The sequence below is a fragment of the Polyodon spathula genome, chromosome 20 (genome assembly GCF_017654505.1).
Source record: "Polyodon spathula isolate WHYD16114869_AA chromosome 20, ASM1765450v1, whole genome shotgun sequence".
In the NCBI taxonomy this organism is placed as follows: domain Eukaryota; kingdom Metazoa; phylum Chordata; class Actinopteri; order Acipenseriformes; family Polyodontidae; genus Polyodon; species Polyodon spathula.
Window position 1 is genome coordinate 27,293,266 of NC_054553.1, and position 26,544 is coordinate 27,319,809.

General features: G+C 37.3%; 1 protein-coding gene across 4 annotated transcripts in view; it reads left to right on the forward strand.

Moving 5' to 3' along the window:
* Positions 1-1,994: 1,994 nt before the first annotated feature.
* Positions 1,995-26,544, forward strand: part of aspscr1 (ASPSCR1 tether for SLC2A4, UBX domain containing) — a 50,344-nt gene continuing 25,794 nt past the window's right edge. For 2 of the 4 annotated variants that reach the window (XM_041220177.1, XM_041220179.1), the window contains exons 1-11: positions 1,995-2,102; positions 3,015-3,070; positions 4,081-4,195; positions 8,687-8,787; positions 16,516-16,573; positions 17,538-17,611; positions 17,762-18,323; positions 22,715-22,774; positions 24,734-24,879; positions 25,983-26,064; positions 26,414-26,480. In XM_041220177.1, coding sequence (XP_041076111.1) covers positions 2,013-2,102; positions 3,015-3,070; positions 4,081-4,195; positions 8,687-8,787; positions 16,516-16,573; positions 17,538-17,611; positions 17,762-18,323; positions 22,715-22,774; positions 24,734-24,879; positions 25,983-26,064; positions 26,414-26,480 — 1,411 coding nt within the window. In that variant the 5' untranslated portion in view covers positions 1,995-2,012. The remainder of the gene's footprint in view (positions 2,103-3,014; positions 3,071-4,080; positions 4,196-8,686; positions 8,788-16,515; positions 16,574-17,537; positions 17,612-17,761; positions 18,324-22,714; positions 22,775-24,733; positions 24,880-25,982; positions 26,065-26,413; positions 26,481-26,544) is intronic. The other 2 variants (XM_041220176.1, XM_041220178.1) reach the window with 1 other exon arrangement.

Genomic DNA, 26,544 nt, shown 5'->3' on the forward strand with positions numbered 1-26,544 from the left:
CTGGTTTCAATTTTGCACGCCTGCTGTACTGCAGGGACTCTGTGCCTTCCCCCCCCACCGTTATTTTTGATTAGTATGTGCTGTTGAAAGCTTATGTGTGATCTTCAAATCCCGTTATTTGGAAATGTTAGATCAGGTTACATCAAAGCGATCAGGGAGAATCGGTTTCTTAAAGGGGACAGGCTTTGAAACACATCATCAGAAACAGGTGCAGGTCCCTGCTCAAAGAACAAAGGCAAATTACCAGCTATAAAAACCTTTACATTTCAGGGAATTGTTTCTTTAAATACTTCCAGGGTGACATCTCTTCTTTCTAGTGGCTGGTAGACCTTGAGGTTGACCTTGTGGTACCAGCTTATGCTGAAGCTGTCTCTTGTCACGATTGTCATTGTATTAAAGAATTAGTACATTGAAGGCAGGACTTTAATATCATGTTTTCTAAAGTTATATAGAGTGAGCAATTTTCCAGTTAATAAGGGTCAGTGAGCAATTTGAGTTTCCTGCTGCTGAACCTGTTGCCTATTGGGCCCATGGGTTACATAGTAACAAGCAGATTTTAGTGTTGTGTTGTGGTGTGGGGGGGGGGTTGTGTACCTATGGCTAAAATTACATTTATGAGTATAAACAAACTTGACTGTCAACAAGGTCTGTTTTCTGATTGATTATAGTGCACAGACAGGAGGTTATGAAACACCAATGTATTATATTTTAGTGTGAAATTGAACATGATTATGGGATATTGTAGTTTTAATATAACTAGTAACTACATCATTTAAAAGAAACGAGGAGGGAAAGCCCACGAGGCTTTAGTACATATTTCACACAAAAAAAATACATCTAAGCTGCGATAAGGAATCTTACAGCGCACATGCTGTATGGCTATCCTTTACAATATGGGATTAAGCCGTGTAATTAACCCAGGCAGACCATTAACAATCTCATTACCATTAGAATCGTTCATACTCACTCGACTGGTTCGTAATCATTCTTTATCAGTGGCTACTATTGGTAGACTGACTTCACGCTGTGAAAACTCAATACCCATGCTGTCCTGTATTCATAGGTAACTATTATCACCTATCCACATGCACTATGTCCGCTATATAATCCCTACAAACTATTTATTTTAATGGTTTGTTTTACTGATTAGTAAACAGACAGCAAAAAACTTGCTTTTTTGCACTCAATAATGAATAGAAATGAGCTGGCAGCTTGATAACGAATGTGCTAATGATCACAGTATAGGTTAATGTACCCCTTCACATGTTTTACCTTTACTTTGAAACATACATTTTTTATTTTATTTTAATAAATAAATAATGTAACCCTATGTTGCTAACATCAAACAATTCTTTCCAAGTAATTTCTTATTTATTTATGTATTTTTGTCAAATTAATAAATAATGCTTTAAAATCAGACACGTTATATAAGATAAACAGCATGGGAATCTCTTACATCAGTATGATGACGGGATACCATGCTGCCAGGAGCTCATTACGGCGTTTTTCATTACGGAAAGTGTAATAATATACAGATGATTATAGCATTGCCTGCAGTTGTGTAGTTAGCATCGCACCACTGTATTTTTATGTCCCAAAACAACAACAACATTGTAAACATACATGAATGCTATTTATTTTAGTTTTAGTAATTATTTCTTATTTGATACGCACCAATTATCTGTTCAAATATAGTTCTTAACTGTGCACACTATGTATGTGTGTGTATGTGTGTGTGTGTGTGTGTGTGTATGTATATATATATATATATATATATATATATATATATATATATATATATATATATATATATATATATATAGAAGCATTTATGTTTCTTTTTTACAGCTTGGCTGTTTATAGGAAAAAAAAAAAAAAAAAGAGTATATTAGAGTATTCTAAGAGCGCGTGCAAGCTGCTCTTTGCATGAATGAAAAGATAGCGAATGTCCTCGAAGACGCTGTTTGTGTTGATAAAGCTGGTTCAAACAAACAGACGGCCCTCATTCCAACATGGCAGGCAGCAGCGCCGCAGTGACAGTTCTAGCTCCAAATGGAAGGAGGCAGACGGTGAAGGTGTCGGCCAGCACACCGATACAGCAGGTACGCATTCAGAAACTGTGACACACACACACACACTCGGTGCACAGATCAGCTGAACCACGTTTGTTTACGTTTTTGTGTCTGTTTTTAATTTAAGGGTTAGCAGCTGACGTCTAAGCGGTGACGAGTCAGTTTTTTTTAATTTGTCAACGAAGCCAACTTTGACTGTGCAGTAATTTTGGTAATAATTTTTGTCAAGTGCATTTTTTTTTTTTGCATTCATTAAAACGCAAACTCGTGAGATAGATGAGAGAAACATATTTTAGAGATTTGGTAATGAAGAAAAATTCAACATTCAAGGTTTTTTTTTTTTTTTTTACGCAAGAAATGCAGAATTGATTTCAGACGTTTTTTGTATGTGTTTCCACCACGAATAACACAGTTTATACTGAGACATGGACATGGATTAACCCATGTATAGAAATAAACTGTATTACATAACTTTTATATACACTATAGCCAAGTATAGTCGCAGGCAACTATTTGTAACTTCAGTGCTTTCGGTTATATTGACAAACTGCGCAGTGTTTGGAAAATTCTCATTGATTCCATTATGAAGGTGGTAAATTCTTACACCATACAAAACAGTATATACCAAAATCTATGTGAAATCACATTACCTTGTTTACAAATGTGTGATAACACCGTTAGAAATTCTGTCAACAGAAATACGCCCAATTGTATACATTCTACCAAAGTTACAGCTGTGAATGTCAAGTTTTAGTGTCAGCAATTACGCCAACACTTAAATAGAAAACGGAGGATTCGTTTTTCACAAGAAATTGTATCTATGAGTAATGCTTTGTATCCTGTCAGGCAGGAGTGCTGTATGAAGTTCCAGATTATTGATAAATCTTTTTTTTTCTTTTCTTTTTTTTTTTTTTTTTGTATGTGCATGTTTTAAACTTTTAGATTTTGGAAGAAGTGTGTAAGAAACAAAACTTCAGTCCAGATGAATATGACCTTAAGTAAGTACATATATGATATAGTTCCAGTTATTTTTCTAAAAGCATTTAGATCATCTAACCCTAAATTCCACCACTGTTTAAATATGTGTATTATCACTTTCATGTCAAGTTGGTGTGGACAACAACTTTAGATTTTATAATGCCTGGTCTTACCAAGTATTACCCTTTTAAATCAGACAAGTTCCACAGAAATGATGCATAACTGAGTAGTATTTTTAGTTTATTTTTAGGTAATGATAATACAAGGGTGATCTCAGTCCTTGTGGCGTAGGCAGTAAGCCGTTTAGACAGTTCTATTCTACTGTCGGTCACCAGGACAGCCTTAAAGGCTGTGCATATCCTGACTGGGCCAGGATTTGCTCATTCAGCCTAGTACCATTTAAAATCCCATCAGCTGCATTTTAACCAGTTGCAATTCAGTAAACACAAATGCAAAGGATGTCTGCATAAGCTAAAGAATGATTGGGGTAGACTTTGCCAATATTCCTTTCGGGTACTGTATGTGAATGTAGTGGTTTTTTTTAATTAATTGTATTTGGTTGTACATAACTGTTCTTTATCCTAATTTATTTAATACCGTTTTGCACTCATGGACATTTGGCACGTTTTGTAAAATCACCAGGACTGTCCGAGAAAGCTTGAGCAAGCTGAAATATCTGTAATGAGGCCAGTATAAAAACATGTACACTGGTAATCTCTCCTGAAGTACTGAGTTTGTTACATATTTTCCATTGCAATTCTTAAACAAACTAATTCCACCCAGACCAGAACATATATTACAGGGTGTAATTTTAGCAGTTTGAGCTTTTACTCCTGAGCTTAATTATACAAAGCACACAGCAGGCACCTTACAATTAAGGCTGTCAGGAAAACCTGGAATGGCTCAATCTGCTAAACAGTGGGACACTTGAATTATTCCCTGTTAATAGTTTTCTGTTTGTTGATAGTTCTGATTTCAAAGCATTGCGCCATGGAGAAATCTGTCTTACATTGTTTGTATTTATTCATAGGTTCCAGAGAACAGTGCTGAATTTATCACTGCAGTGGAGGTTTGCCAGTCTGCCCAATAATGCCAAGCTGGAGATGGTGCCAAGTACCCGCCAAAGAGCCGGAGTGGAGAGCACAGTATGTGATTCAATATTAATACTGAAGTTCAACTGTAAGCACTGGTAGGCCTTAGAAGAGAAATGCAGGAATAAAAAAAAAGTTAGCCAGACTTTCAGATCTTTTTTTTCAGGATGTTTAGATCTAAGAACAACTTCTTTTATTTATTTATTTTAATATAAAGTTGTTTATACCCGATTGAAAGCTTGGATCACTACCATAGTTTCGAGTGCCTGTGTACAATTGCCACTGTTCGCCTGGGGTCATCAACCCAACCCAAATTGTCCATCCAGCACAGGCTACAGTGATTAGAAAAGATAAACCAATTGATGTAATGTGTTGTCTTGCTTATAAACGTTTGAGCAGTTTGTACACCTTGAAGCCGTTGAGCGGATTGCTTTACAATCGCTATCAGAAAAAAAAGGTGTGTTTATGTAGTTTTTTTTTTTTTCACGGTTGTAAAAATAACCCGTAAACATCCAAGATGGTTTCTATTGAACGCTGTATTTTCACCGCTTTTCCCTTTCACCTTAATGTGCTTAGAACGGCTTTAATCTTCATTTTGTGCTCTATTTTTAAACAGTAATTGGGTCCACGTCATTAAAAACTATGTTAGGAGTTTTTGTGTTACACATTAGAGGCATGCTTTCATGTCCCTTTGCACATGTTTTCTGTATTAACCAGAAAGTATCAGTAAACAACGTTGATGCCTGGCTTGTGTCAAGCAGTACCATCTTAGATGTTGACTTCAATAGGGAAAAGGGAGAGTAACTGAAGACATCTGTCGAACAGGTTCTTTCGTCAGACGCAACCTTATTGGTTGCAGATGATGGATGCCCTGTTCGATAGCAATTAATTCTTGCAAGATACGACGGAGGCTGTGTGTTTTGATATTGGGCAGATAGCAACCTGTGTCCCAAGCTGTGTTGGGATTGAAATTGGCTGAACATCGGGCTGGTCATTTTAGATTTGTAGTTGTGTTATACTTCAGAAAATATTCTTTTGTGTTGCTTTAGGAAATTGTATTGATGTTTTTGTTCTCTGCCTCCTTTTTCTAACTGCCTAAAGCGAAGTTGCTGTATTGTGTGATGGCAGAGTTATAGTTTGCTTTCTGTTTTTCCACTGCTTAGAAGTATACCACATTCTAGATTGTTGTCGTATTTCCTTAGTCTTATATTTATATATACATACATATATATATATATATATATATATATATATATATATATATATATATATATATATATATATATATGTGTGTGTGTGTATAATTCATAATTCTTGAAATACTATACTTTGAGATCTTTTGTTTCAGGTTAGTAATCATGTGATGTTGCTGAATATACTGACGGAGTTCCTTTTTAAAAACTGCACTTCGATACATTAAACAAGCTGTGAACTGCATTTGTAGAATGTGGAACTGTGTACAACAAAGTGGGTGCTAAATATAATACATTTAAAATGGCTTCTGTAAACAGATAAGCCCGTCCAACTGAGATCCGATGAGCTAGGGAGGTCCCCGTGACCCACAGTGGCATGTTTCGTCGCAACTGAATCACTGCTTCTCTAAAACCAAACATGTATGTTGGCATATATAATCAGTAGACGCCTCCACCTTTGGCCATGGGGTCATAATCAAATCTTTTAAATAAAATGCACAGCATATGGCTGGGTTTTCTTTCTTTTTTTTAGGTCAATTGTATTTCAGTGATGATAATCCATTTCCTTTGGAGATTCCTTAATTGCTCAATTGTCCCGGAAGATTAGACATTTTAGACTAAAGGGAAGATGCATTTTTAAAAGTATTCTCTTTTTTTTATATATAACTTTAACACTACAATCTTACAGTAAAGATAGTTAACTTCGGCATAGCATGTCACCAAACAATAAAGCTTGCTGGGGTGGGGAGAACAAAAAGCTCCATGACTTTACTGTAGATGAGCAATTAAAATAATGCTCTGTTTGGACTGTTTTGATAACAAGACATTGACATGCCACAGATCTCCCTTCTGATAGACCCCAGAACATTAAAATGGCGCTGGAGACAGGGAGTTTGCAAATCCTCAGGTGCAGCTTGTCCAGGAGTCTGTGTGACGACAGACACCCCGGCCTTTGACATAAATTGATCAGTGTGGGAACTCTTGTTAGGGGTGTCTCTACTTTTCCCATGTATTTTATATGTCTGGGAATCTCTGTTTGATAAATCGTAACTTTTCGTGTGTATTTCAAAGTGGAACATTACCAATTAAAACAAAAGACAAACTATTTTTTTTTTCCCTCCAGAGAGAGATCTCTATAATAATGCTGTTTTTTTTGTTTTGGAAAGTTGCAGGCTGTAAAACCCGAAACTCCTTGCAAGAGGACATAGGAACCCCCTGTGCTCCCTCTTTTATTCTCTAAAATGTAATGTACCAGCATGTGAATGTTTCCCGTTACTGGTGACAAACAAGAATATAATGCATCTTATGATAAGCTGTTAGCATAGCCCTGGGGAATGGGGTGTTGGAAGCATTTTCTTCCTCCTTAGATCTCAGCATAGTGTTACGTCACACTTTAAAGGGACAGTTACAACGAATAACAGTTAGAACAAGTGTGTTCAAGTAGCTGTAAAAAATGTCAACATTATGAGTAAAGTACATGTCAAAACGCATGTGTGACGTATGTATGTAAAAACAGTCGGAGAAAAAATCTTCTCACAATAATTTATGTGAAGAACGTTCTAACATATCAGTTGGTTTGGTACGGGTTGTCTTGGTCTGTCTATACAGTATATGTTTGCAGTTGATTTATGGATATTACATCTATAGGACACTTCGTTTTACGTACTGTTGACATTGTACAGTTCATCAATTTAACCTGCTACTCTACTTTGGCAGTTCCTGGTAGTAAACCAAACCAGAAGCTTGTTGATATTTTGCCAATTCCACTGTTACACATGCATTCTCGGAGCCCAAAGGGTCCCAGTTCTGTTCTAGCATTCTCCACTGGGATTGCAGCTATCTGAGCCCATTCAGGACTCCAGGGAGGGTTCAAATGCTGTTGGTCAGCCGTACGCATCAGATCGCTTTCATCTCTCTATTTACAACAAGGTAAATACTTCAGAAAATGAACACGCTTTGAGGAGCACTTGCATGTTTTCTTGCGGAAGATATTTAGCTGAGCACGGTGATGTATTGCATGCCAGACTTCAAACAAGACCGGGCCAGTGGCTTTCAGTGCCAGTGTGGGGAGGTCAGTCCCTAACGGGGCTGTGTGATAATGACATCATAAATCTGCAGTTTTTCTTCTGAGCTCCATGTGTACTCTCTTAAAGCGTTGTGGTGGTTGTTTTTGTGCATTTCATTTTGTTTACTTGCCCTTCCTCATCAGCAGGTCTGTTAGTCAGTAAGATGGCTTGTTTATTAACGTTACAACATTGTTTGCTTTGATCAGCGTTGAATGAACTGTGTGTTTAAGTCAATTTTGAAGATTACCATCCGTGATTCTATTGCAATAACCAAATTTATTAAAAACACAAAGTTTCAGTGTAGTTTAACACTTCAAAAAGCTGTTTTAATTGGTAGGTTTAAACACATTAAACTTGGGGTGACCCAGCTTTTATAGGGATAAAGCTCACAGCCACCCTTTAAAAAAAAAAAAAAAAAAAAAAAAGACCAAGCTGCTTTAATTCTGGTCTGTGTTAAAATATGCTTTGCATTCACCCTGAGCATCCTTCCCACAAGATGACACATTTTTAAAACATTAAGAGACTCTGCATGTGACATATTCCTTTATATTCAAACATGAGCACTCAGATCCATCGCCAGTAACTGATGGTTATTGCTGAACGCTTCATTATTTGGTAGCTGGCCCCCACGTACTGTGCCTTTTTAATATGTATTAGTGTTTTAACGTGACAAGTACATTTAAAACTTTTGCATTACCTTCTAGTAGTTGTGAGTTATTATGCAGCCTGTTATGAGCTTTCGAAGGTTCTGGTCTGTTTATTTGAACTAAAAAGGTTAAACATTTGCTTTTGTTATCCTGCTAATGAGAAAATTTATCTACTCAGCTGTCAAGTAATCTTTGTTCATGTGCTGCGCAGAAAAAAGCTGGGCAGTTAATATACAACAAGCTCACCATCCAAGTCCAAAAAAGGATGGCTTCTCATAAAATGAACATAAAGAATGAGTTTTAGATATTTTCTTTGTTAAATTAATATAAACACTTTTGTCAATTGTTTCTGAAGATATAGCCAAAATGAATGCAAAACAAGGTTGCAGTGACACAGATCATGGTAAGGTAATGCTCATAATATAAATTACTCTACTTATTTTTCTTCACCCATTGTTGGGTCAATGTTTTTGGGATACATATAAGATTTTGTATTTTATTAAAGGTGGTTATTTAATGAAAGATTGTCCTTGCTGAACATCTTTAAGTAGACAAGCTAATTAAACATATACATCAGTGATAAAAGTAAACCATTGCTGCATGTTTTAATAATGAGGTCAATGAAACCTTTTGTTTCAGGTCCGGATTGCTTTGCAGTTAGAGGATGGGTCAAGACTGCAAGATTCCTTTTCCTGTAGACAGACGCTTTGGGAACTGATCAACCATTTCCCACAAACTAGGTGAGAGAAAGTAAAGATTTTAGACAAACAGGAACACCATCGGAGCAGTTCAAAACCATCTCCTAATCATTCCTGTTAATTGTTTTAGCATTTGTTGAATTCTTTGTCTTGCAGCCAGTTACTAATAATAATAATAATAATAATAATAATAATAATAATAATAATAATAATAATAATAATAATTTAAAAATTGCATATCGAAATCTGTGATTAAAAGCCTTACTTTTCATTTAAGTTATACAAGTCACATAACCTAGTGTAAATTCCCAATGTTAGACGTTTTATTTTTTTGTGTTAAATGCACAAGCCCCCGCAAGATTACCAGATTTACAGAACTCGCACACAAGCTTGTTAAATGAAAGAAACCAAGGCCTCAGCAGACAGGTGAATTCAGAATAAAATAATAAAAATGGACAGCACCTGTCTTTTTCTAAATTAAATCTATACTGCACATTCACACTTCCCTAAGCTGTCGGATATTTGCATAGTTAACCTGCAAAGTTTTATCCTCTGTGCAGTCTTTCTCTGTTCTTTAGAGAATTCAGGATGATCTGTGTCTTGGCAGTTGCACACACAAGGATCAGACTGGGCTGCTCAGAGAATTGGCAGCAGGATTTAAAACTCACAGCTTGGTCAGGGATAAAAATTCATGGAAATGATTGACCCCATTGCCTGTTATGAGCTGCCTCTAGAGGAAGTGTTGCAGCACAGCACCAGGGCAATGTTGGTATCTAGCATGTCCAGCGTATGCCAATCAACCTTGAGCAAAGTGCTAATCTGTTGCCCTGAAAGACAATTGTAGTGCAGCTTTATTCCTACAAAATGCATACTTGATTATGAAGTTATATTGTTTTCTAATAGCAAGTTAACAACACAGATAAAACAGAGCAATCACACACGCCATGTTGGTTTTTTTTATACTGATCTTGCGGACCAATATTATTTTGAGTACAATTATTTAAACCCTGTGTATATAGCTTAATAGAAGAATGATGCAGTCTGGCATCCCCACCCCAAACAAAATACTTGTTTTTATTTGTTTAAATCAAGATATTTTATTTAGAAAACAATCTATCATCATTTTTCTCTTGCACATTACCTCTCTTAATCACATTCATTCACCATTTTAAAAAGTGTGTAAAAAATCATAAAGGCGGCTCCGAACACAAATTCTGCTTATTCTGTAGTTTTTGGAAGTGCCTGACTGTGTAAAGACAAACCTGTGCTTTTTATGAGCTCTAAAAGCGACACAAGCAAGCTTTTATTGTAACCGAAGCCGTCACTGAGCGATGCCAATCTCTGTCTGACGCTGCGAGTACATTAAAATGCCTGCAGTTGGCACCTGCTGTGATTTAATATTTTTATGCAACATAGCCCAGGCATTGCCAGAGCCTCTGTCCAACTGTCTGTCAAACAGCATTTTTCAGCAGTATGACATAATTTTACAACTTGATTATTTTCCACAGAAACTTGCAGACTTTGGGATTGCTTTATGGAGTAAAATACATTTTAGATTCACTTTTATCTTTAGTAGCAATTGATCATAAAAGCTTGAGCTGGTATTTTCTATCGAGTTCTTTTGATGCTGTAAGACCCTTTACTTATGACCCCCCCCCCCCCCCCCCAAAAAAAATACCTGAGCACACATAAAATTGCCTGACCACCCTGGCAGTTAATTTGGATCACAGCAAGTGCTTAGGTGGGGGTAAAAAAGATTCCCAATGTTACCCATTTGGTAAAAGGCGAGGAACTTTTAAAAGCTGACATCTGCGGTCTTTTGAGAGCCAGAGATCTAGAAGTAAATGATGTTTAAGAAAAGCCTAAAAGCCAAAACAAATGCCACGCCAATGTGAAAAGTCACTTGATTGGCAAGGTAGGAGATAATCTTCATCCGAGTTTGAATCAAATCCCAAACTGCATCTTCCACCACTGTTGTCATGTGCCCCTAAGGAATGAGAAATGCACCAGAAGATATGGTTTGGTTGGTCTTTGTGCTGTATGAAGCAACTGGTAATGACAGATCGGGCAAGGCAACAGCAGCAGAGGGTTGGACTATGTAAAAAGTGTTCATTTAATAGGCACAGTAGTATTTAATGGGAAAAAACCCAACACTATAACTATTAGAATCATGACTTAACAGTTTGTTACAAGTCATTTCCAGGAGCACTACGTGTTAGTTTTGCTAGCAGTCAAAATTATTTAGATTCAAGTAGCATTCATTTAAGTATACTTGACTTTTTTTTTTTCATTTGTTCAAACTAAATTTGAAACGGAAGACACAGTTCTTCATTTGATGTTCAAAATAAATGCCGGAGAAGTACAATTCTATTCTATTCTAATTATATTATAGAATTATATTCTATAAGTACTATTTAGGTTGTATGAATTTAGCATTTCAGATTACTTGGCATGAGTAGTTATGCAATTATGTGTAATACCTGGGTAATTACCAGTGGTTCTATTTCAGCTTGCACAGTCTTGTTTGTTTGTGCTTTAAAGACACTTGGCCACTTTGCTTTGCTGCTGTGGGTAAATTGTTCATCGCATCACAACAAAGCCTGCTGATTGGATAATGGACTTGTGGTGTCTGCAGCCACTCTATATAGCGTCCAGTTATGTCTCGGAAGGCTTCCTCCCACCCAAGGGTAGCATTAAAAAAAATATTATGGGTTGTTGACCTTGGACTCATGCTTGTGGGTCATCGGGTCTGGCTGTTTAACACTAGGTGTTTTCAGTGAAACATGGTGTGCCACAGTTTCATTTTATTCACACCACACATTCACTTTTGAGTTCTCTGTGATTGATTTGGCAGGCTTTGTGGAATGCACCCTGTGAAGCGACGTACGCTTAAGTGGGGAGAGGCGGCGCTTGTAGTTTAGATGAATGCCTTTGGGCAGGTTATATTTTATTAGCCTCGATGTTAATTCATTTATGATTTAAGGCCCCAATTTGAAAAACTTTTCACTAGGGGAGAAAAAACATTTTTAAGGTTTAAAATGTAAATTTGTGCAATGATCAGAGCTAATTTTGAGCAGTTGTTGTTCTGATTGATTCTTTCAAGACATTATAGATGGTAAGTACAAATTGAAATCGATGCACATGCGTTCTCTTTGGGGCATGAATTTTTAATTTCCCCACACCTACTTTCCCTGCCAAAAGGGAGTTGAATTGAGCCCTTATTTTCTTTGCAGTCATCTTGCTTGTGTGTTATAACCTTCCTGTGGTGATGGACCCAGAGAGTTTGTGTTCCTGTTGTCTGATGGGGGGACTGGGGTGGGGGGGAGACTGATCGATATCCAAGATTGTCATGGCATGTGAACTTGAACATCTCAAGGATAATTTTTTTTTTTTTCTCTCGATAGTCCCACAGCTGCCATGAAGCAAACAATGTGGAAGTCACTGTATATCTACGACTGGTGTACACAGTATGCCTTAGAGCTAAGCGATCACATTTACTTTGAAGATACCTGCCTGATAAACTTAATTATCTTGTTGACCCTCACCACCGTAAACTCATTTTACAAGCAAACGTACCTTTGTATGAAACTAAAAGTACATTCTGAGAGTGGTTTGGAGTAGATGATTTTGCATATGTACCCTGAGACATAAGTGGTATTTATTTTTAAGTGGTATCAAGCATTTTGGAATGATTCAGTATTTAGTGATGGGTCATGCCACCACATTCATTCCACTTGGCATGGAAGTGTTGTGAAGATTACCAGTCATAATCATGGATGACCCTACAGCTATCATTAACATATCTGTAGATCGCCTGTAATGCGTTTATTAAATGTGCTGTTTGCTGTAAATATCTTGTTCTGTGACTTCATGTTTTAACACTTGCATTATCACACATTAAAGAACAATTTATTTAGAATACTGTGTGTAGCCAAAAAACTCATGTCTGGCATTCAGAAAAGCCCTTTTCAGTACATATAGGTATATTAAGAATGTTAATTTAAAAAAAAAAACACATCATCTTCAAAATGTGGCAATTCATTTAACAGTGTTACTTTCCAGCTTTTATACAAAGATTGAAAAGTAAGCGTGAATGATTGTTATAACATTTATTGTTTAGCTTTGTGGGTCTTCCAGACAGCAGGATCATATCTTGCAGAATTACGTTTTCATATATATAATCTCTTGCATACAGCAATATCGTAATAAAAACATCTCAAAGTGCATCAGAACAATGGAGGGGGTTATAACTTAAACATTTACGTCATACCATACCAGAGTGCAATATGTCATTTTCAGTCCATTCTCTGTTTCTAGATTTTGCCGAATCTTGTTTGATACAATATGAATCCGGTTAAGTTTCATCACTTGTTTTGTCTCTCTAGTTTTGACCAATCACCACTAAAAAGATTGTTTTACAATAAAAGTATGAGTAGCAGAATGTTTTCCCATTGATTGGTCTCTTGCCAATTTTTTTCTTTTTCCATTAGCCAGCTCAGACTTCAAGTGAAGTGCTTTTATAACATTAGCCAGAACTGGCAGTACTTACTGAACCAAATCAAGCTGAAAGAAAAGTAAAAGTTGTGTGTTTGTTGATGTTTTAACTTTAAACCGTATTACCTGTGTACTTTTTAAATTGTTTTAATTATTATGATTTTTTTTATTTTTAATTTCCATCTGGTGTTGAAGACAGTGATGCATTGCAGGGCATCATTTGATTTGTTTGATTGCAGGGCATCATCATCGTTTGGCTTTAGGAGGAAATTGCTGTTCAGATGATGGTAATTTTTCCAGTGACATTTTCAGCTCAGGCCATGTGTTTTTTCCATTGATCCTTTTACAAATAAGGTAAAAATGGTCTTCAGAATCTCAATTTGCAGGTTTATGCTATGAGGGGTTTTGATGCCCCTTCCAGGATATCTTTGCCTCGTTAAAATACTTGATGTTTTTGAATGAGGCATAGATATTTTCTCTGGATTATGCGGCTTTTTTGAGTGTAACAAAACGAACCGAAAAAAGAAACACGCAAAATTAAAAAGAACACCATAAGTGTACTGTGATGACCGATGATGATTCCAATTTTAAATGGAAAATGTAAAAAGAATTTAAACTTCAAAACAAATAAACCTCAAAAATATACAGATGGCAGATGGCATCTGCAATTTGAGATGAAAAATGTAAACGCAACAGAAAAAAAGAACAATCCACAAACCGCATAGACTCTTCACCATGTCTTCAGTACAAACCAATCCCATTGGAAAGACATTGGGAAAGCCTCTGTGTCCTCTTTGCTGTCGTCAGTTTTGTGGAAGACCATAGTCTACTGAATGCTTTTGCCAAGACGTTGCAGTGTTGATTGAATTTAAATGACTGTCATTTCTGGATTAGAGCTAACACCCTTGAATGAACTTTAACCCTTTTGTAGTGATGTGCAGCACGAACCACAAGCTCTTACGAGACCACGTGCTCCATTGACGTGGGTATCCAAGCACTTCAATCCATTATTATTGTAAACCATCTTATGCCATTATCTTGTGTGTTTTTTTTTTTTTTTAATTATTTAATGGGACATTATCTATACAAGTGGAGTGTGTAGATTATTTCAGTTTTATATAGGGTACAATCAAAACGATCGGACACCCAATGGAAGAATGCTTAACAATTATTGTCGCCCACCACCCAAAATTATTGATTTTCCCAAAGCAGATTTCCAGACTATACATGCATGGGAACAGCTGAAGAAAGTACTAATATGTTACTTGTGTAATAGTACTTAGCAATGTTTTATCAATTAAATCTAAAAGAGCAACATTAAGAAAGGCAATATGGATGTGAAATATTTTATCTTTTTTTTTTTTTCAGAGAGCTGATGGAAGTTGAAAACATGTTTTTTTTATTTTATTTTCGCAAACATTCGATCTGGCGATCACTATGGGTATGACCCTGCTACATGCTGCATCAGACAGTCTAAACCAAAAGCTGCTGTTATGAATATCTCTGGAACCAGATGAAAACCTTTAACGTTTCCTTAAATTATTGAACCTTCAAAGCCAAGAGGTCATTAACACAGGGCTTCTGTTTCGATTTAATGCCAGCTATGGTTAGCCCAGGTTCTGTAGGTGCAGCTGGTCACAGAACAAAAGTACGGCACTCAGAGCAAGGTGAACCCAACATGCTTTCATGTCGGCAGGACACAGCTGACCTCTGACCTGCAGAACCTTAAGTACACACTGTTAACACTGTTGTCCCAAGTGACCTGTAAGGATTAGCGCATGGAGTGTGCCTGAAGCGTGCAGGGTCTAACAGCAAGACCTGGCCTGACAGCTCTGCAGCAATACAAAACACACCGTTCAATTCAAGTTTTAGTGGCGGGTGGCTGTCGTAATTTCATGCAATGATCAGGGCTTTTTGTTTTTTTGATTCAATAAACAGAGCAATTGGTTGAAAGTATTTTTAGGATTTTAAGTTGATTTGTTTGATTAAAACATCAAGCAAGTGACTTTCAGACATTTGCAGAAAAGACAACAAATAGTTAAGTAAGCAAGAGATAGAATTTTTTTTTTTTCAGTAATGAAGTCAACGCACTTGCTTTAAATTTTAATGTTTAAGCTTTAGAATTTTCGATTTCCGTTCAGCCCTTTTATTGGGTGCAACTCTTGAGTGCATCAGGTCACAGTACAAAGAGGTTTCCTGGAGCCTGCATCAAGTCTGCTAACCTATAGATGCAGTGCAATCAATTTGAACATAAAAAAAAAAAATCTTACACAATGTCACCTTTTAAGCAATGGAAGTGAGAGGACGATTTACGAGTGCGTTGGTTTTTTTTTTTTGATGATAGACTTTTAGACCCAGAAATTCTGATGGCACAGGCTGTTCTGTGATCTCCACTGGTGGAGAAGATAAACTAAAGTGTCAATAGATTCTTTGCCTGTTCTATAGAGTTACCCAAAGCAGGCTTTACTTCTGAAACATACCTAGCATCAAAGCAGCAGGGTTGTAGTGTTTCCCTGACCTTGCAGCAGTCCAAGCCCATATTGCAGACAGGTGTTCATTTAAAACGAGTACACTTATATTTTCCTTTTGTAGTTTCATATTATTTCTAAGTACACTCTGTTAAACAGGAGCAGAAGAGCAGAAAGAACATTTTTCTTTGTTTGTCAGCTGGCATTCCATCACATGTGTTTTAATAAGTAAGCGTTTTAAAAAAAAACACATTATATATATATATATATATAAAAATGCTTTTCAACTAATAAAAATTTTTTTAAAGGACCACAAATTATCCTGGAAATGATAGTCTTTATTGAATAATTAGATGTAAAAAGTCACTAGTAAAGAATTTTTTTTGTTTTTTCTTTTGGGGGTAACATTTCATTCGGTAAACAATTTGTAACAGTGAACAGTGAAGAGCTGTTCCTGTCCTGGTTGGGGACAAATCGGGGGGGATTAAAATGTAGAAATGTGCGTACGCATAAGAACCATGTCTGTGAGCTCAGTGTGACAACAACGGTTGCAGGAAATCCAATACAAGACTGTCGCTCCCGATTGTCTGATTAGCCCAGAATGACAAGTCAAACCCCTTCCAACATAAATTATAAAAAAAAAAAAAAAAAAAAAAAAAAAGCCCCCTGCCATTTTAAAATCAATCATATCTAACAGACACTTAGTTCACTGGGTTGCTGGTCTGTCTATCTTGGGGCGTTTTGAAGATTTTGGTTTTATTGTTCCAAAAGGTCAAGTTCTTCAAAGCTTTCTTTCTGTTCTCGGCAGGGTTCCTGAGCCACAGCTGTTGGAATCCACTCCACTCTGTGTTTATATGAGAGACGAGGTAGGTCAAAGCGCTCTTACAGATTCTCTTCATTATTATTATTATTATTATTATTGGTGCAAGCATTGCAGGCTGCATGATATTGTATTTTTCTTTTCTCATTTTTATTATGGCAGCATTGTCTTCTTTCCTGGGTTTCATGCTGTACACCCGGACCAGACTTAAAGTGCAAATTGATTGGAGAATAGTTCAGGTGCTGATGTTGTGTACAGGTCATGGTATGGTTGCTTTGACTGTCTGCCACTGCATGCCACAGAGAGTTGCTGTTTGCTGTTAACAGTATTCAGGACAAACACCGTTACACATACAGTACATCTTATTCTTTGGTTCTCCCTCTGATATTTTAGTAGCATTTCACTATGATTTTGGTAATCAATGAGAAATTAATTTGGTAAAACAGTGTTAGATAGATAATACTACAGGAACAGTTTACCTGTTTTTGTGAAGCACCAAAAAGTCATGTTAAAATGTAAATGATTTTGATCTTTCACTCCCTCCATAATTATAATATTTTCTTCAGAGGTGTTTGCTGGCTGAGGGGTATACATTTTGTTAAAGATCTGTACATGTTCTGTGTAAACAGAGGTTGAGGTGTTTTTTTTTTAAACTACCAATTAAAAAATGTACAACTTTTGCTTGATTGTCGTCTTTGTCACAAGTCTCAATTTTATTTGTTTTATGATTTATTGTAATTAAGTATTTGCTGTAGTATTGGATAAAGACCAGATTCCATGAATCTTTTAGGATTATTCATGCAAGTTTTATTACAATATCGTCGTTTTCCCCGATGCAAAGAATACGGCTGCTCTGTTATGAAAGGTGAACTAAGTTAACGGACCATCGCAATTTAGCAGCCTTCATCTGCAAACAGGAGGCACTGCATACACTACATGCAGTCATATGTTTATCATTAGAGATTGTAAAATTGTAAAGAAAACTAATAAACTGAAATTACTTGTTCCAGATAGCTGGCGAAGAAGCACTAAAGAAAATGACTCTGAAATCCCTTGGGCTAACTGGTGGCAGTGCCATAGTCAGGTGAGAGAACTGTTTTCCTAATTTCAACATTGAAGGCGCAATCTAAAGCTTTGTGCCCACCTCCCCAACACTCAGTTCAAGAAACATTCATTTTAACATTCATTTTAACATTTTAATACATGTTTTTGTTTTCTGTTTTGACCATTATAGATATATCCTGAAGAAATCCAAAGTGTTTGAGCAGACAGAGACACTGGAAATGGGGGCTGCTGTTGAAGCAAAGTCAGAGGAAGAAGTTGAACTGTCTGCAGGCGTGGAAGCTGCTCCGTGTAAGAAAGATATAGAAATTACTGTGCAGAAGACAGCTTCAAGTGCCATTTCTACAGAGGTGCATAATAATGCTGCAGAGGCCATCACCCATAAAAAAGAGTCAGTCCTGAATGTAGATATTAAAGAGGAAGCTGTAGGGTTAGTGCCAATAAAAGAGGTGATCAAAAAGCAAGAATCAAAGCCAGAGCCATCTTCAGAATGCCCAGGACCTTCTTCTGAACGGCCCAAGAACATTAAGCAAGAGCCCTCAACAGCCCCAGATCCAACACCAAGTACTTTTGTGCCATTTTCTGGAGGGGGGCAGCGACTCGGAGGACCAGGGGTTGAGGGACAGGATGCAGCAGGCAAACTTTCTTCTTCTAGCTCACTGGCATCCCTTTGCAGCCCTGGAGGTCCGCCAAAGGCAAAAAAGTCCAGAACCTGTTCTGAGTCCGGTGCCAAGGTAAGAACCGAGAAGTTTTTATTGGCTGCTCTCCCCAATATTTATAATGTTTCGCCAAGAAGTGATTAGCTGCTCACTCATGCGCCTAGGCTGAGCGTTGTTGAACCTTTTTTATTATACAGATTTACAAACCCTGCTAGGGATCAATGTGGAATTCCTGTTTTGGTTTAATCACTCTGCAATGCACATTGTTCCAGTTCCTGTTTACAGTTCATAAGGTTCCTCTTTACCCTCTAGACCAACTGTTTTGCTGGAGCCAGCTTATTGCATAATCTCATGCCTCAATCCCATGCTTTCCCTTGCTTCAGTATTTGGATGTTTTAAATCAGTTCAACTTGGACTCCTTTATTATCCTCCCAAGATCGCTTTTAAAAACATCAAAGAGACCGACTATTGCTACCAGTCAGTCAGACTTTAACAGGACTGCTATGTGTGTTTTGTTTAATATAAATACCAAAGATCAACACTGGATTGTAAATGCTTAGATTCCATCACCCCTAGTGAATTAAGTTTCCAGAAGCGTTAAAGAGAAAGTGACAGATTAAAGTTAGCAGATATCCTTCAGTCTCATTCTGTTATTAATCATTTGTCCAAATTCTGAATTGTTTTCAACTCTTTACACAGAATGTAACGGAAACTGTTATTAGCGTTTGACGCAAGTTTTTAGTGGCGAAAAACCCTTCATCCAAACGGCTGTCTGTAAACTTTTTCCATGCCCCTAGAGAAGTTTGGTTGCAACATCTTGTGCTGCCACATGTCATTTACATAGCTTATTTTTTACAAATAGTATTTCATTTTACAATTATGACCATCTTCACAATGTCAACCTTTATACCTTTTTTTTTCTACAAATCATATCTTCTTAGTTAGTTAGTAAGTTAGTTACGCAAGGCTTTCAAGTTTGCTTTATTTATTTTAAGTGGAGGTATGAGCCCAGTTTTACCTTTTTATACTACAAAAACCCACATACCGTTAGGCGATAAAGAGTCAATAAGCATTTTACGTTTTTCCTAACACTGAAACAAATTGCTTGACATCTTTATCACTTTGATCAGTGCCTTGATTCTTTGATCTCAAGTCTCAGTATCTGATAATGTTTGATTGATTATAGAGCATTATAGAATGCGTGCCTGCTTTGTTTTCTTTTGCTGCTTTTTTTTTTTTTTCCAAAACGTTTGCATGCAATATCATCGCACGCTGTCTTCTTCAAAATAAATAAAGTCCTCAACTTGAAAGGCGCACTTGTTTTAATAAGAGAGCAACCTGAATATTTTCCGTTAACGTTTGACACGGTGGGAGGACTGGGTAAAATATGCACTGTAGCTGTATTTTTCTGTGCACTGGATGTTTAGCAGACCAAACCAACGAATAGCCTTTGATGTCAGAAACTTTAATTATTCAGAAGTAATTTCACTTAAAGACCCTTTTACAGATCAGAGCTAAATATTTTTTTCTTTTTTTTTTCTCCTGATTATAGTGTTTATAGTTCCGAGTTACAACAACAGTTGGAGGATCACCTCACTTTGAAGTCAGTCATTTTTGTTCCTGTCCTGGGCCAGTGCTTTGACCCCTAACAGTCCTGATTACTTCCTTCACATACACTGAGATAACTGTAAATACACAGCTTTGATATCTGACTATGAGGAAGCCTGCCTCTGGGGGACACCATATGGGCTGTTACAATTAGAGTGGTCAGAGAGATGGGTACAACTTCCTGATCAAAGACCTTGAAGATCGTTTTCTTTCCAGATCAGTGGATAATCGTTAGATCAAGTACTTTAACCTTGGTTTCGCAAGCCTTGAAATGTATAGCGTCCTAGAAGAAAAAGCCATTAAAAACCTAAATATCTCTCTCTCTTTTTCTCTCTGTCTCTAAAAAAAAAAAAAAAAAAAAAAAAAAAAAAAAAAAAAAAAAAAGGCTTGATAATCCTGATAACATACTAGCTTACTTACAAAGGCACATATTTTGATGCAAAACCTTAAATTAAATTTACTTCCTTCATCTTCCATTGTCTGTCTCTATATCTATCTATGGAACAGTGATCTGCTGGTCAAATATCAGTTTTATAAAAGTTGTCTGTTGGGTGGTAAGCATATAAAAGCAACACTCTCTTACAAGAGCCAGTACAATGGGGTGGAGGGCATGTCCCACTGTATGAAGAGCCAGTACTAGCAGCAGCAAACAGTCAAAGATGAAAAGGAATATTTCCATATTTCTGTTGCTTTCTCTTTTTTTTTTGTTATTTTTTTATGTTATAAAAAAAAAAACAAAAAAAAAAAAAACACTTAAACCACAAGCCCTCTGTGTCCCGGAGGAGACAATCCCAACAGAGTAGTGTCGGATGGGACCACCAGTGACGAACAGCATGGTATGTAGCCACTTTATTAGGGTCTGTCTACCCAATTGGCTTTGGCATCACCGTGAATTAAAAACACAAATGAGGTTGATCATGTGATGTGAAATGTGATCACTGACAAGGTTCACTTTAGGATTGCTGTGGATCAGGTCCACCCATCAGTGATGCATTCGTACTTGGATGGCAATGGCTATTTTTAAGATTATAATGCACTCATCCACCTTGCCATGAATTGTGCATGAATTGTTTGAGGAGCATGACTGTGGAGACCATGGAAGATGCCTGAAGTTTCAATCTCAGAATCTCTTTCCAATTGAGCATGTATTGTCATTGATTCAGTGAACAGGTTTTACCAAGACATTACAGAGAAACATCAGGTTTCAGGAAAGCAGTTATTCTGTACTGTATGAATGTAATAGAAACTTTGACACATTATCAGCAGTATACCCATTTTAGAGACAACATTATACTGTGGTGCGCGACAAAGATAATGAGATTCCACTATAAAACTTTGCATGGAAACTGAATTATTTGAATTCTGGCACAATCTGCCTAAATTTAGGTTGGGAGACTTTTTTTTTTTATTGATCTTGGTATTTCTAAATACGAGACTCTTAAAGTAGGCTAATTCAGTACACATAGTTGGAGACACTCCGTCCATTACAGTGTTTATATCTGGCTAAATAAATCATTTATTGTAACTTTGTAGCAGCTTTGGTTATATTTATTTTTTATTTATAGTGCTCCCTAATGTTTAATTCCCAAAGTGATCTGATATATTGTGCTGTTAGGCTTAGACTTGTGTGAATTGTCTGCACTGTAAATGTTTTATATTGAGTTACATGTTCCAAGTTCAGTCCCGTAATCTATGTTCCATTAAGTCTGGGGACAGAGACAGCAGCGCATTGAAAGAATGATTACTACTGGCCTGGCTTGCCCAGCTTGTTAAACTATATTAGAAACAGTTTGAGAGAAATCTTTCATCACAGGCACTTGGAGTAGTATTATCAAGGTAGTTGGCGTTTGTCACAATTAGTGACATTGGTGCTGAGTGGAATTTCAGCAGTGTTGTATTGTAAGCAATAAAGCTCTGGTGTTTTAGGCATTAAAACCTTGGCAACTTTGATGCTGGCATCATTCCACAGTTGGCAGATCAGGGCTGTAACATTGTCGTTTTAAATTCTTGAATTACACAATGCGGTTTCACCATGCAGCCGCCCAGGAGCTACAGCGTCGGAGGACAATGCAGCTCCCGGGGAGCTAACAGGCAAGCCTGCAGGCACCCGGCCAGACTACAGGGGTTGCTGGTGCGCAGTGAGCCGAGGACACCCTGGCCGACCTAAACCCCCAACCCCACCCCGGCGAGGCTCAGCCAGTTGAGTGCCACCTGCTGGGAACTCCTGTCCACTGTCGGCTGTGGAATTGTCCAGGCTATAGGGCGCATCCTGCACTCGCACGGAGTGTCTTTACTGGATGCGCCACTCTGGAGCTTGATTGCAGGGCTGTTTGAAGAAAAGGTGATTTATTGGTCATGTGCACAACATCCCTTGGATATTTATTAGGCGTGCATTCAAAAATCCCTCTTCATACGTTCAGGTAATTGAACTTGATATTGAGTTAATGTAAAGATTTATAATGTACTGTCACCCACCACAAATTCAGTGTACTCTGTCTTTTGTCTGTTTTTAATGCTTTAACAACATACATTACTATAGAGCTAAAACTGTGCACTCAGAAAACTCTGCATTTCCTTTACAGAAATAACATGCTGGCCGTCATATCAGATTTCTTCATAGAGACACCTCGCATACCCCAATAGAATACTGTAATTAGGCCTGTGTAACCCTGTACTTGGAGTGGACAGCAGTATATTTTGTTTAAATAAAAATAAAATTAAAAAAATGCTCCACCACCCACATTGGCTGTTGTTGACTTTCTAAGTTTCACTTTCAGCAGCAAAAATAGCCTTGTAATTTCATCAGCCTTTTAAGAATGCTTTTGTAATTTTGTTATTTTGTGTTTTTTTTGTTTCAGAAGACGCTGGGTTCCAAAAATGAAGAACCGACTAATGAGGATGGCGCGGGTTTTTTAGAGGTAAAACAAATGGGTCTTAAATGTAATAATTCTTCATTTTCACTTTTCTCTCGCTGCAGGCTCAGCCCACTGTAATCAGGTACACCCTTGTGGCTTGTTACTACCCTTATATGTATCGAAATATTGTTTAGTTTCCCAACATTAAGAAATCGTCTGCAACTAAACTAGTACTCTGCCAGCCCAGGTGCTGGTTTAGCCATTGTGTATACGCCACTCCACGTGGAACTCTACCTAAAGCTGTCGTGCGGGCGCTACCAGGACTCGTGGAGACAAGAAATAAGGGCATCTCCTATCGGTGTCTTCATAGATGAGCACAGATGTCAGGCTGAATTCTATACAATGAGAAAATGGATGAGGATAAAGAACAGTGACAGACTGAAGGGCTGGCTGTCATGTCTGCTCTAATATGAAGCATCATGGCTGTGGGTAAAGGCTGACTGTGGACTTGGCTTGTGCTGGGAGACCATGGCTGCTGGTTTAGCCAAAATGTCGCACCACAGAAGCTTGCTGTGGAGCCAAGCACACTGTCTGCACTAGGGAATTGTAATAGTGCTTTATTTAATATATATATATATATATATATTATCATATATCTTATATATATCTGATATATATATATATATATATATATATATATTCTTATCTATATATATACTATATTTTATGGAAATCATGACTGAGAGGGAAAGCTAAAGAACGGACAAACACCCTGTCCCATTTTACCATGTCTTTTGTTGAAATGTTTTCAAAACAGGATCCGGGAGGTGTTCGGGGCTCAGAATTATGCCACCAAAGTTTGAAATGAATTTACAGCCAGTACCTTGTCTTTTGTGAAATTGATGAAAAGAGAAAAGGGAGGTGTTTGGGACAGAATTATTGAAAGTTGTTTTTTCCAATATATTGCTGGATGCTATAAAAGGATTTTAAGACGTTAGCTTAAATAAATATATGGAAGAATTTATATGAAAGGAAAAGCATATGCACATTTATAAATCTACACAGACATTTCACTGCACTGGATATTTAGCAGACCGAACCAGCAAATAGCCTTTGATGTCAGAAACTTTAATTATTCCGAAGTATTTTCACTTACAATTTCTGTTTTGGTTAAGTTGGTTAGACTTTTGTCTTAACTCAGACAGGATCAGGGAGTTGGTGCAAGGCTATAGAATTATTGGTTGATGATGGTACACAGCTCAGCTTGGTTTAGGAGCTACTGAAACAGCACAGTTATTATGTTCTTTAATACGTGCTTCATTCGCCACACTTGTTCCTTGTCATCAGTGCAAGTGCTAGCCTCTCTTTTAAATGTAAATGAGCCGTTTCCTACAAGAAGAATGCCAGTCCATCATTTCCAACAAGCTCCTGCAACCGTTCAGGTCCTCACGCAAGCGTGACCAGTGCCCTGCTGAGGCTGATGCACAGGCCTCCCAAGCTCCCAGATATGTTCAGTGCTGGGGGAAAGTCAAATTATACAAAGTTACGCTTGTGCGAGTATGTATAAATGCTCAGGGATCGTGCCTTGCTCCCGAAGCGGTTTTAATTGTACTCCCACCATTTGTTGCTTTGTGGGTATTTAGAGATGGAAGATTACTCTGTTTGCACTAAACAAAGGACTAGAAGCCGTGAACGTTTACGGAAACTACACAACCGCAGGGATTGATTAATGTGCATGTGTGGTCATATCGAAATGTGTACATCAGGTTTCAGGACCATGTGCTCAAGAAGAGCAAAAGTTTCTGATAAATACAGTTTGCACTTATTTAACTTTGATGGCCTGATTGTAGGCCCAGGAGTGCAATTATATATATATATATATATATAATATATATATATATATATATATATATATATATATATTTTATCATTTTTCACAAGTTTTAAAATAAGTGTAGTCCTGGATGCCTTATTGACAATGCTACAGTGCTGTTGAGGGTCCCTGTGCTTTCTGTATCTCAGCCCATCGATCGAGAGGCCCTGGTGTATCACATGGATGCTGAGCACCGTCAGCGAGGGGAGGTCTTCACTGAAGACCTGCCTGACGAGTTCTTCCAGGTGACCGTTGATGACATCAGGAAGCGCTTTGCACAGCTCAAGAGTGAAAGGTAAGCTGCTTCCTGTTTCCCTGTTAAACTGATAAGGCACAAGCCTATTTTGGGGCTTTGGATAAATCTGTTTTATTAAAAGTTATTTATTTTTTAAATTTGGTATGTGCATAGTCTTAAGAAGTAATATACCCAGCCTTTCCCAATACTGAGTAGCAAAAGACATTGCTTGGTAACCATTGCTTAGGTGTTTGTTTTGTTTTTTTTTACTATGTAGTCCCATCATAGCATGCATTCAGGACAAATACATAAATTGTGTCGCTCGCACTGTATTTGCATGCTTCTTAGGAGTGACTAAGTTATGTAATGTGTCGTAGCTAATACATCTTGTTTCTACTTTGCAACCCAGTTCAAGACACAAGACTCAACCTGTTTTCAGTTACTTTGTTTTAACATACAATTTTAATTGGAGAGCATTTCTCATTGCCACATCACAAGCTGATGACCCTATATTGGCCCATTATGGGTTTTCTATTTGTGTGTCTTGCACACATGACTGGCACGCACAGGCTTAGTTCTTTCCCATCTTAATGCCCTGCAGCGTTCCTACTGGTTAAGATAGCCTCGTGGCAGATTTGTCTTTGTAATCCCCTTGAATTGAGTAATAACCACAGTTCTCACAAGGCATTCACTAAGCCATATATCAGAGCCTGTGACCAGGAGAATTTAAAATTGTTTTAATGTTTTTTTTTTTTTTTTATTGGCAAGACATAATTGGAGAAATTCCCACACCACCTTGGTTTTATATACTCCAGTACAAGTGGTTCATTTTGTTTTTATGACCTGTTCTGGTCAACCTCTAAACTGTGCTCACCCACAATACACTGGTCTCATAACCACTTTTCGTGTTCTTTTATAATTGAGCCCAGGCTCAAAGTTGGGTTAGGAGATTGTTCTTGCATGTATAGTGATGGATGAGAATGGCGTGGTTTTTTTTCTTAATTGGTCTGAGGTTTTTACATTTGTAAACATGTTTTCAAGTTGTATATTTTATGTGTGTGTGGTGAGGTGTTAGGGGACAATTTTAGAGGAATGATCGTTAAAAACATATTTCTGATTTGATAAAAACTGTTATAGTTTTATTTTTTTGCTTTAATTTTCAGGGAGTTTCTTGAAGAGGCTCCTCTGCTGACCAAGTCCTTGAGGGAGTCACGGGTGAAAGAAAAGATGGAACGATACCCCAAGGTCAGGGCTTGTTCTCCTCTCTCTACCGAAACAATCAGAATATTAATTTTATTAGTGCACAAAATGCATTTGTTAGTCTTCTGATGGTTCATTTGTGTTGGTTTCTATTGGGTGGGGGGGGGGGCGGTTATTGCAAAGAAAAAAAAAAATTTAAACGTAACATTTGATACGTTTGCTGAAAAAATTAATTAAAAATATTTTCTTGGAGTGTTTTTTTTTCTTCTCCGAAATGGTTTAATGAAAGTAGTTGTAAAGAATCACACATTTAAAGATAATGTTAGTGTGATCCTTTGCTTGTAAATACAGTTCAAAGACTTGCTTGCTGATGATGTCGTCTTCTGTTGGGCAGGTTGTGGTGAGAGTTCAGTTCCCTGACAGACATGTTTTGCAAGGATTCTTTCGACCTTTGGAAACAGGTGAGATGTTAATACATTTTGGTAATTCTGATTTGTTTATCAACAATATCAGCCGATGAAGAGG